The sequence below is a fragment of the Saimiri boliviensis genome, chromosome 2 (assembly GCF_048565385.1).
Source record: "Saimiri boliviensis isolate mSaiBol1 chromosome 2, mSaiBol1.pri, whole genome shotgun sequence".
Lineage (NCBI taxonomy): Eukaryota > Metazoa > Chordata > Mammalia > Primates > Cebidae > Saimiri > Saimiri boliviensis.
In genome coordinates this window covers 33,169,380-33,181,582 of record NC_133450.1, presented here as the reverse complement: position 1 = coordinate 33,181,582, position 12,203 = coordinate 33,169,380, and the positions used below count along the sequence as shown (strand labels likewise).

The 12,203-nt window shown below is 39.5% G+C and overlaps 1 protein-coding gene across 1 annotated transcript; it reads right to left on the bottom strand.

The window, feature by feature from the left end:
* Positions 1-1,168: 1,168 nt before the first annotated feature.
* Positions 1,169-11,835, bottom strand: LOC101049440 (disintegrin and metalloproteinase domain-containing protein 20). The gene has a single exon (XM_074393054.1). The coding sequence runs from the start codon at positions 7,535-7,537 to the stop codon at positions 5,333-5,335; it is 2,205 nt and encodes a 734-aa protein (XP_074249155.1). The 5' UTR covers positions 7,538-11,835; the 3' UTR covers positions 1,169-5,332.
* Positions 11,836-12,203: the final 368 nt, after the last annotated feature.

Here is a 12,203-nt window from a genome sequence, read left to right as displayed (position 1 = left end):
GATTGCTTTGGTTCCTGGAGGCAGCAAATTTGATACCTAGGACCACTGTTCTGGTCCTTATATTTGGTACCATATAATGCTGTCATCTTTGAGTGGAAACCAGAGAAGGTAAGAACTCTGCACAAGGACCAGGTTGTGATACAAACAACCTTCCGCTGGGGTCATACTCTCTAGTAGACCCTATGATGTTGAAAGTATCTGTGATAGAAAAAGGTGTTGAATGGAGTTTGTGGTAAGCCCCAGAGAAAGAATGACAGTGTATGCCTCTGGAGCAGCAGAGGCATGCCATCAGCGAACAAACAATAAAGACCAAGCTGATCACCTAATCTAGCATTATTCCTAGAAGAACACTTGGAGGGAAATTGACTATAATTGGTCATTATCATCCTGGAAGGGTAAGCGGTTCATTCTTACAGTAATAGACACATATTGTTGATATGAATTTGCCTTATCACACGGAGGTAAGGCAGTGAGCCTCAGTGAGCACTGATATCTTTGGATATTTGGAGTATCTGACCCACTGGTCTATTGTTTCCATATAATATCATATCAGACCAAGGTACCACTTTACAGTGAAGAAGTTGTGGAAGGGGGCCAAAGAACATGGTATATACTGGCTGTATAACAGACAACGTAATCTAAGAGCTGCCAGCCTAATAAAGCATTGGAAATGCCTACTGATGGTGCAACTGAGCTAAAGCTGAAGCACTTGTTCCGAGGCAATATACGGCAGGAATAAGATACCATTCCCCAGGATGAATTGTATGCACTGAACTACATATCTTTACATTGGTCTGGGAACCAAGGGCTGGAAGCAGGAGTGATCCCACTTACTGCCACTCACAGTGACTCACTGGGGTGATTTGTGCTTCTTGCCTCCTGCAATTCTGGACTCTGCAGCTTAAAGGTCCTGGTGCCCAAATGGGTCACCAGGGCAAAGTTAGAGTCCCAATAAATTATAAGCTGAAGCTGCCACTAGAACTCACTGTGTCCTTGCACCAAAAAGAAGACAATCACATTCTTTTTTTTTTTTTTTTTTTTTTTTTTTTTGAGACTGAGTTTTACTTTTGTTACCCAGGCTGGAGTGCAATGGCAGATCTCGGCTCACCGCAACCTCCACCTCCTGGGTTCAGGCAATTCTCCTGCCTCAGCCTCCTGAGTAGCTGGGATTACAGGCACGCACCACCATGCCCAGCTAATTTTTTGTATTTTTGGTAGAGACAGGGTTTCACCATGTTGACCAGGATGGTCTCGATCTCTTGACCTCGTGATCCACCTGCCGCGGCCTCCCAAAGTGCTGGAATTACAGGCTTGAGCCACCGCGCCCAGCCAACAATCACATTCTTGACAGAAGTGATTGACCCTAATCATCAGGAGGAGGCAGGGCTTCTAAGATGGAAATATAGTGGTATATGTGTAGAACCCAGGTGATCTCCCTAGGTGCTTATTAGTACTCCCCAGCCTGATGGTGAGTATAAAGGTTCAGCAATCACAGCCTGAGAAGGGCATGATGACCAAGTGCTCACATCTTTTGGAGATAAAGACCTGGATCATAACACATAGTTAAGGAAACTAGAATGGACAGTGGAGGAGTGAGACAATAAGTATCCATTTCAGCCTCAATCCCAAATGTCACAGAAGGACTATGGTTTATCCCATTAACTTCCCTTTTCTAAGGTTTCTCACAGAAAGGGATGTCCACCAGAATCCTGGAGGCATCGTTCCCACAACATATATCAAAAAGTGGGTCAGAGCAGTGCAAATATTGGACTATAGAATATGTAAATATGTTTCTTGGATCCTCCTTCAAGAAGACTTGCTGACCATCTGCAGGAATTATAATCAGAAGACAGCATCCAGGAGTTAGCTCTTTGGGGTCAGCCTCAGTTACAAAGAGGCACCCTACCAAGCTTATGCCCTTCTCCCACATCCACTGAATAAACAAACTGAAGGGATGAAGACCAGACCATTTTGACCCAACTCAGACAAATCAGTCAAGCAATATTCAGGCCAGAGTTCACTGCCAGATTGGCTGAGGCTGTGATATACAAGTATACCTTATTTTGATCACACTTCAATGTATTGTGCTTCACAGATACTCTTTTTGGTTTTGTTTTACAAATTGAAGGTTTGTGGCAATCTTTTGTTGAGCAAATCTGTTGGCACCATTTTTTCAACAGCCTGTGCTTGCTTGTGTCTCTGTCACATTTTGGTAATTCTCACAATATTTCAAGCTTTATTATTATTATTATTGTTATATCTGTTACTGTGATGTGTGATCAGTCATCCTTGATGTTACCATAATAATTGTTTTGGGGTGCCACAAATCCCAACCATATGAGAAAACAAATTTAAGCAAAAAAAAATTGTGTATGTTCTGACTGCTCCACCAACTGACCATTCCTTCATCTCTCTCCCTCTCCTTGGACCTCCCTATTCCCTAATACATAAGATGGAAATTTGGTTGATTAATTTATAACCCTACCATAGAATAAGTGTTCAAGTGAAAGGAAGAGACTTGTATTTCTCACTTTAAATCAAAAACTGAAAATGATTAAGCTTAATGAGAAAGGCATGTCAAAAGCCAAGCTAGGCCTCTTGCACCAAACAGCCAAAGTTGTGAATGCAAAGGACACATTCTTGAAGAAAATTTAAAGTGATACTCCAGTGAACACACAAATGATAAGAAAGCAAAACAGCTTACTGCTGATACACAGAATGTTCGAGTGGTATAACTAGAAGGTTAAGCCAGCCACAACATTCCCTTAACTCAAAGCCTAATCCAGAGCAAGGCCCTAATCTTCATCAATTCTATGACAGTGGAGAAAGGTAAGAACTCTGCCAAGGAAAAATTTGAAGCTAGCACAGGTTGGTTCATGAGGCTTAAGAAAAAAGCCATCTCCATAACATAAAGTTGCAAGATGAAGCAAGTACTAATGTAGAAGCTGCAGCAAGTTATACAGAAGATCTAGCTAAGATCGCTGATGAAGGTGCCTGCACCAAGCAATACATTTTAAATGTAGATGAAACAGCCTTCTGTTGGAAGAAGACTAGGATTTTCACAGCTAGAGAGGAGAAGTCAATGTCTGGCTTCAAAGCTTCAAAGGACAGGCTGACAGTTTTGTTAGGGACAAATGCAGGTGGTGAATTTAAGTTGAAACCAATGCTCCTTTCCCATTCCAAAAATCTGAAGGCCCTTAAGGATGATGCTAAGTCTACTCTGCTTGTGCTCTGTCAATGAAAGAGCAAAGCCTTGGTGACAATATATCTGTTCACAGCATGGTTTACTGAATATTTTAAGCCTATTGTTGAGACCTACTCCTCAGGGAAAAAAAAAAAAAAAAAAAAAAGGATATCTTTTCAAATATTACTCTTCCCTGACAATACACCTGATGACCCAAGATCTCTGATGGAGATGTACAAGGAGATTAATGTTGTTTTCATGCCTGTTAATGCAGCATCCATTCTGCAGCCCATGGATGGGGTAATTTTGACTTTTAAGTCTTTGTATTTAAGAAATATATTTCATAAGGCTATAGCTGCCATAGATAGTAATTCCACTGATGGATCTGGGCAAATCAATTGACACCTTTCTGGAAAGGATTCACCATTCTAGGTGTCATTAAGAACATTCCTGATTTATGTGAGGAGGTCAAAACATTAACATTAAAAGGAGTTTGGAAGACATTGAGTCCAACCTTCACAGATGACTTCAGTGGTGGAAAGAACTGTAGATGTTGCAGAAATAGCAAGAGAACTAGAATTAAAAGTGGAGCCTGAGGAAGTGACTCAATTGCTGTAATGTCCTGATAAATCTTGAATGGATGAGGAGTTGCTTCTTATAGATGAGCAAAGAAAATGGTTTCCTGGAATGGAATTGATTCCCGGTGAAGATGCTGTTGACAATGTTGAAATGACAACAAAAGATTTAATATATTACATAAACTTAGTTGATAAAGCAGTGGCAAAGTTTGAGAGGATTGGCTCAAGTTTTGAATGAAGTTCTACTGTGAGTAAAGCCTTATCAAACAGCATAGCATACTAGATAAATATTTGTGAAAGGAAAAGTCAATCAATGTAGCAAACTTAATTGTTGTCCTATTTTAAGAAATTGCCACAGCCACCCCAACCTTCAGCAACCACCACCCTAATGAGTCAGCATCTATCAACAATGAGGCAAGACCCTCCAGCAGCAAAAACATTATGACTCACTAAAGGCTCAGATGATTGTTAGTATTTCTTAGCAATAAAATGTTTTTAATTAAGGCATTGCATTTTTGGACATAACGCTATTGCATACTTAATAGATTATAGTACAAATATAACTTTTATATGTACTGGGGAACCAAAATTTTGTGTGACTCACCTTATTGTGATATTCCTGTTATTGCAGTGGTCTGGAACTGAACCTATATTATTCCAAGTTATGACTGTACTTATACATCTCATCTGTACAACCAACTTCCTTGACTTTTTTCACAGCTGTTTGTCCCTAACAAAATCTTGTATTTGAAACTCCAGTCCAGTGTTTGCTTCCAGAGAACTCAACCTACAACAACAAAGTAGCTACAGAAGGTACCTAACATTCCTAGGGCCAGGAGAACAGAAAAAAGAAGTTAGGTTTACTAGAGTGGAGATGATTAAAGAACATTTCCTGCAGAGTAAGGACCCAGGCCTCTAAAGACAGCACAGTGAACAGCTGCTGCTGCCTTAAGAAGTCAGAGGACCACAGCCCTCTTCACTCCAGGGCTGCTGCTGGTATTTCTGAGGAAAAATGAGAGGTGTTCTAAAAGTGACAACAGAACTGGAATCTGAAACCAAATATGATTACCAGAGTGAATGGCCCCAGCCAAAATAATGGTGACATTCATGGTAAGTACACGGGAAAGAAAGCTCCCTCCTTCCCTCATCATCACTCCAGGCTACTTCTACTGCCCCCTTTTAGCATAGCTAAATATGTCAAACAGAAATGAGATGTGCATAGGCACATCCTGAACATTACGTAGTATAGCAAAAAACAAAACAAAAAACAAAAAACAAACAAAAAAAAACAGAGAGGAGGGTTAGAACTGAGGGACACCAGTATAAAACTATCTTTTCTGTGCCTTTTCTCAGGAAACATAAAGAGATGACTTCTGGGAAAATGAACCTTTAATATTGCTTAAGACACCATAGAGAAGAAAGAATATGCTAGGAATCCTTTGCTGTGGTATCTAATGCTTGTGATCCTGACATGAAATGTCCATGAAGTTTTGTTTAAACAGTAAGACATGCCTTCATATTTTTCTATTATTAAAAGAAAAATTGGAGATTAAACAATGAATTATGAGGCTTAGTCTTCTGTTCCCCATTTCTCTTCTCCTTCATCTTTTTTACTTTTTGTACGTTTCTTAAAAAGCACAAGCAAGCAACATAATAAAAAAGGAATCAAAGGAAGAAGGCACAATAATAACAGGTAACCCAACTTTCCCATCACATTTAATCCTTCTACGTTGTTCTTAGGAGGTGGGCCACTATCAGCACTACCTCCATAGCCTTTGTCCTTGCAGTAGGGAGGTGCCCATTCATGGTTGCAGTGACAGTGTTGTTTATTGTTGCAGACTCCCCTCATGTTGCAGGTCTGAGGCTGACAGGCTTGTGACAGACGAACCATATTGGCACACTTCTTACGGATGCAGATCTTTTCTGGACCACATACCGTGCCATCTTTCACCTGACCAATATCAGGTATAGACATCCCTAAATGATAATCAGTGCCCCAACAAGTGGTGTCATTGAGGTGAAACTGCTGCACTGTAGAATGCTCCATCAGATTGGGAATGATTCCTACATTTTCACACTGAACCCTCCCACACATGATATCAGAGGGCCAACATTTTACGTATGTTGTGCCTACAATACCACAGTGACCAAAACGGTTTCCTTGGGTGTTGATTTCTTCATAGCAACTCTGAGATGCACTCCTTGCATCTTGGCCAAAAATCTCTTTACATTGTATATCATGGTTATTACATGTCTTTTCATAGCAGAAGGCATTGACATTACAGGAGATCCCGTCCTGCACATACACATCATCTGGGCATTGATGGGATGTTCCATTGCACCACTCTGGAAGATCACATTCACCAACTTGTTGTCTACATAAAGTTCCTGGTGGCAGAAATTTGCAGTCTTTGCAACACAATCCAAAAGCACAAGCAGCTCCAGGACTTAGAGTACAGTTTAACAGACAACAGGGATCTTTTGCACACTGCTGTGTGGTTCCACAGTCACATTCCTCTCCTTCTTCAACCACTAGATTCCCACAGTACTTCAGTCTAATGATATTCCCTGGATATGGAGGAGGGTAAATACATAATCCATTACTGATAGTACTATCCCAATAATAGGCATAGCTGCAGTTGCTAAATTTAGTTGTCAACTGTCTGTAGGGATACATTATGCACCACCGTAGCTCACACACACACCATTCAGTGTCGTGGTGCATACCCAAATTATGACCAAGCTCATGGCCAAAAGTAATTGCAAACATGACAAACCTATTGTCTTCAAAAACATCAACTCCACAATTAAAAGGAATCTGGCATATTCCATTAACAAAGGCAACACCAAGCTTTATGCCTTGCATCTCTTTTATGAAAAGATGTGCAACATCATGTTGTAGTCTATTATTAAGGCTATAAATCTTCCAAATAGCAAAATCTTCTAAAACAGTATCTAGGTCTCCAGTGGTAGGAAGTGGATTTGATGAAGTCCATATATCAATTCCAGTCAAAATTACATCAACCTCCAAAGGATCATAGAAGGAATCCACTATATTGATAACATTAAATACTTCATGCTGCACTATTGATGCATTACTTTGAGAAAAAAGGTATCGACCATTATCCACGACCACTACCAGTTCAACAAACCGCCAATGGGTCCACCAACCAACAAAAGAACTTTGCTTCAGAGTGAAATTATATGACAATTGCAACTCCAACTGGCGTGCTATTTTCTCTTCTGTTAACCCACATCTCATAGGTGGAACCTGTGTATCATCACTGTCTATCTTATGTACTAGGTGTTCAAAAGTGGCAGAAACACTAATTGGCTTGATTTCATAAAAAAGGTCATTTATCTGTAGCAATCCAAGAAATCCCCCAGAACAGGTACTAAGTGCAACCAAGGACTCAGGGACCTCCTCCACATAACCTTGGTAGTAGCAGTCATCCTGGATGAAGGGCTGATCCTGGAGGAGGGCATGCTGCTCCGTGTAGGTGAACACAGGGAGATGTGTGGCAAACAACAGCTTCTTTACCCTCATGTGGACAGTGTATCTCTGTCCCCCCAACCGCAGGCTATAGGAGAGCCATCCAGGAGCCTTTGCACCTCTGCCCCTGCTGATCACCTTTAAAGGGATTACCACTTCTGAGGAAGTGAAATCCTGGGAGAGCCTGGCCTGAGAGTGGCCAGAAATGGACAAAAACACCCCAAACCAGAGCAGCAGAAGAGTGACCCTCATGTGCACCAGGGGCTCACCCACTGCCATCATGAAGCTGTGATTATGGAGCCATCTGCCTAGAACAGACGATGACAAGGTATGAGGCACTGCTGGTCTGGCTCCTCCCTCTCAGCTGTTCAGGGTGCTAGGCTGACCTTTAAGGATCTGGAATCTGTGTCCTGGTGGAGCTGGACCATCAGAGCTGTAGTGCTGAAAATAAAAACAGAAAGAGCCAGGATGGGGTGGGTGGGATGCAAAGAGTGAAGGAGAGAGAGAAAAAAGGCAAAATGATTCTTGTATCTGGACCATATTTGAAGCAATAAAATGCATATGTTTCTCTTAATACATAAGGGCAATAAGATTTCCAGATGGAGTAGATTGAACATAGGTGAGTTACTGTCAAACTTCCGTGATAGATACATAAAGATTCACTGTATACTGTTCTTTAAACATGTAAAATGGCAAGACATTTTCCACATTATTTTAATGTATTTATTTTATTGTATTTATTTTACAGATGGAGTACTGCTCTGTTGCACAGGCTGTAGTGCAGTGACACAACCATAGCACACTGCAGCCTTAAATTCCTGGACTCAAGGAATCCTCCCACTTTAGCTTCCAAGCAGCTAGACCTGAAGGCCTGCACTGTAATGCCCAGCTAATTTTTCTTTTTCTTTTTCTTTCTTTCTTTCTTTTTTTTTTTTTTTTTTGGTAGTGATGGAGTCTCACTATGTTACCCAGACTGGTCTCAAACTCAAGTGATCTTGTCTCGGTCTCCCAAAGTACTGGGATTACAGGCATGAGCTGTCATACCAGGCAAAATCGTTCATTTTAAAGACATTGGCTTCTGACACAAACCTTTCTTCCAACCAAAAACCTACTGACAACCTGCACATTCAATAAGCATGTGTATCACACATCCAAAACCCATCATTTTTTGTTCCTTGAATATAGTTTTCTCCATCTCCCATCTCCTATCCCAGATATTTTATGTATACCTCATTCAGTTCTAAACTGGTAGTCAAAAAAGTCCCGCTACAAGGGCTTATTAATATTGGGAGACCTCCTCCAATCAAGACTTTTAAATTTTATAATATATTCTTATCTGCAGGAAAGCCCTGGGAATTCCAAGAAAGGAAGGCATATGATGGGGTAACAGGGAGTGGGGCAGTCATTTTGGGGCAGTGCATACAGCCCACTAGCATCATAATCTCTATCATAAGAGGCTCCTCCTGATCATGTCAATACAGATTTGATTCTATTTTTCACATGGCTGGTGAGTTACCTGGACCTACCGATTTCAATCTCAATGTTCCAAGAAAGCTACACAGAGGCACTTAAGCCTAGAGTCCGTGCATTATAATGTTCAAAAGACCACAATTTGAGTAGACTTTAAAACCTTATTACTGTTGAAAACAAATTTTGGCTCAAGTAAAAGCTAATTTCGCTCAGTTCCTGCCTTTCACTTTAAAATGTTGTTAATGATTTGCTCAATATTTGAAAACAAAATGTTAAAACAACTTGGGAGACACACTGTTAACACATACTGGTGGCCTCAATATTCTAAGAGCACAAATGAGCATGTGCAACATCCTTAGCATTACGATGTCAAGAAACCCTGTAACCCTCCATGTAGGTTTCCAGAACTAACGGATGACCACCAGAAGCCACAAGAGAAAATCAGGATTACTAGGTGAGAGCTCTTAGGAAAAGTATCTGATAGAGGTGAAATCCCAATTTAGATTTCTTCTCCAGAGCTCTCTTCATAATATCCTTGGTATATGTCACAGAGTTTGAAATATTAAGATGGAAATGAGTGAATTGAGAGAGAATCATAAAAGAAAAAGCCTTATAGAGAAGATAAAACCTATATTAAGTATTGTTAGCAATATGATGAGGTTATAATACAAAAGTTTATCCCAAAGAATCTGTGATATGCCAGTCCATGCCATCAATGCATTACTCCAGAGACAAGTCTTGAGGAAACATTGCCTTCCCATTAATTTTGTGAACTGGTATATTCTGAAGGCCTTTCCTCTAATATTACTAGGATTTTAACCACTGTGAGAATCTTCCTCTGAATCAGTAATTAACTCTTTCTTCTATTTCCAGTAACAATTTAAAACTCATCAACACCCTATGTTATGATCTTTCCATTCACTCACAGTCACAGCCTAATTTCATGTTTCTCAAACTCAGGTCACAAACTGTAAATCAACTGTGTAAAAAATATCAGAAGGTTTTACACAGATCTTCAGTAAGACCTTCACACACTGTAACCAAAGTTTATATTCAATTTTCCATGTCTGTTTATATCTGCACACTCTCATGCTCACTGATTCTTAACGTAAACTAAACTACACTTCTTATTGTGGGTCACAGTCAACATCCATTGGAAGAGCAGTAGCCAAATAATGAAAATGAAAGATTTTAGGGCAAAACTCTGTCCCTCTTTCTTTGCTGAAAATAAAATCCTATCTGTAGCTACAGTCATTCTTAACTCTCCCTGGGTTCTTGGATTCAATTTCAGTGAAAGATGTATCTTCCTCCAGTTCCAGCTCACAGCCCCTCTACCTGTGCTATGAATTCTATAGTCCTACCTACTACTTGAAGATGGACTCTACTATCAGATTTATCCTCAACTTTTCCATCATTACTTTCTCTTTACCTCCAGTACATGAACATGCTTAAATCTTTACTAACCTTAAAAATATGTATCTTCCTTTATTCTCATATACTCCCAAGGCTACCATCTTGCCACTAGAGCTTTTTCTCCTTAATGGACAAGAATTACTTACCAGCAAAATGAACAATTATGCCCATAGTCCCTTCAATGGCCCTGGTCATCAATGGTCTGCATTGCCCCTCTCAAGAAACAAATATAAGAATTGACAACTCACATGGTAAAAGGAAACAAATCTCTGTAGATCTCACAGAGGATTAAGTTCTCGATCTTACTGCTTAGCAGCAAGGTCCTCTCAGTTACAGACCACACAAAGTGGCTCTTAAAGTCGACTGACTCTGCCTCTACCACGTCTATCCAGTTTTCTTTTTCTGTCCCTCTCCCTCATGCAAATGTCAGACCAGCCTCTTCAACCCCATTCAACGAGCTCCACACACAGCATATGCTCACTTCTGCTTTAGGAACTTTATTCATGCTCTACCCTTATCTAAACCATCTAAACTTTTCTCATTCTTGAACCACATTACAGTATCCTTCAATGTTCAGATTAAATTTAACTTCTGCTTTGCATCATGAGTATTCTGTAAACTTCTGTATAAGCATCATATACAAATATTTATGTATACTGTCTGCTCTTTTATGTATGGTTCTACCACATCACTAAACTATAATTTTGTAGAAAAATATAGCAGAAATCTTGTTAATGATGTAAAGTGTTCATATTTTTGGCTAAAGAAAGCTTAGTGTCCTTAATATGATTTCAATTATGTTAAAATCTGCATAAAACAAAGGTGAATGTGAAATTCAATACAATATTAAAAGTAACTGACTTAATGACACACTTGGGGAGTTGAGTTTGGAACAACTGGGATATATATCTTTGCCATCTACTATCTTCTTTTTTAGAGATATGGTTGTGAGGAAATGAATCATGAAGTGAATAAGGATCAATTAAATGCATTTTCTAAGGAAGTCCTTTTCATATTCTTTTCATGATTATATTAATAACTAGATGATTTCTTTTCATGATTATATTAATAACTGGATACATAGGTTTCGCCTAATGTATGGGGGACTGAACTGTTCCATATGTCCAGGCAGAATTGGAGAATCCTCTTAGGAAGTGTTAAACAAAAAGGTTTCCTCATTGCAGAGCTTAGTGGACATAATCTGACCTATGCCAGATTTGACTGACAATGATGAAAGAAATCACCCAAGAAATGAGAGGCTTGGGAAAATATACAAACCTAAACCTGGAAAGGTTTTAACAAGGACCCAGCAGATGATGCTATCGAGAAGAGAAAACTATAAACAGGCTGATAGATGGCTGCATGAAAAGAGAGTTTCCTCGAGTCTGACCAAACAGGCAGTCACCTGGAGCGTCTGTGTTAGAGAATGACGGAAGCTTCCTAAAGTAGGTTTGACTATATCTTGTGTGTGGTAAAAATTATTTAATATGCATTTAAAAGCAAGACAAACTGTTCCAAGAGACAAACGGTGAGACTATATAATGATAAAGGGTTCAATTTATCAGGAAAATATAACAATTAGAAATATATGCACTCAATGTTGGAGAACCCAAATATATAAAGCAAACATTGACATAATTTAAGGGAGAAATAGAAAGCAACAAAATAATAGTAAGATATTTCAATCCCTATTTTCAATAATGGATAGAACATCCAGACAGAAAATGAATTTTAAAAACTAACTTGATATGAGCTAGAAACTATACAACAGCTATCCTCATATGTGATGGGATTGCTGATTCAGACTTCCCTATTTAACCATACAATTTGGTTATGTCCAGAGTTCTAAAGCCATTTTATAATACTGCAGTAACCCTTTTCAACTTTTTTTTTTTTTTTTAGATTGCGTATCACTCTGTCACCCAGGCTGGAGTGCAGTGGTGCAATCTCGGCTCACTGCAATCTCCACCTCCCTGGGTCAAGCAATTCCCCTGCCTCAGCTTCCCAAGTAGCTGGGATTATAGGCACACGCTTGGATAATTTTTTTGTATTTTTAGTAGAGAAC

Excerpts from the sequence above, each read along its gene's own strand:
- LOC101049440 (XM_074393054.1), bottom strand. The coding sequence starts at position 7,537 with ATGATGGCAGTGGGTGAGCCCCTGGTGCACATGAGGGTCACTCTTCTG.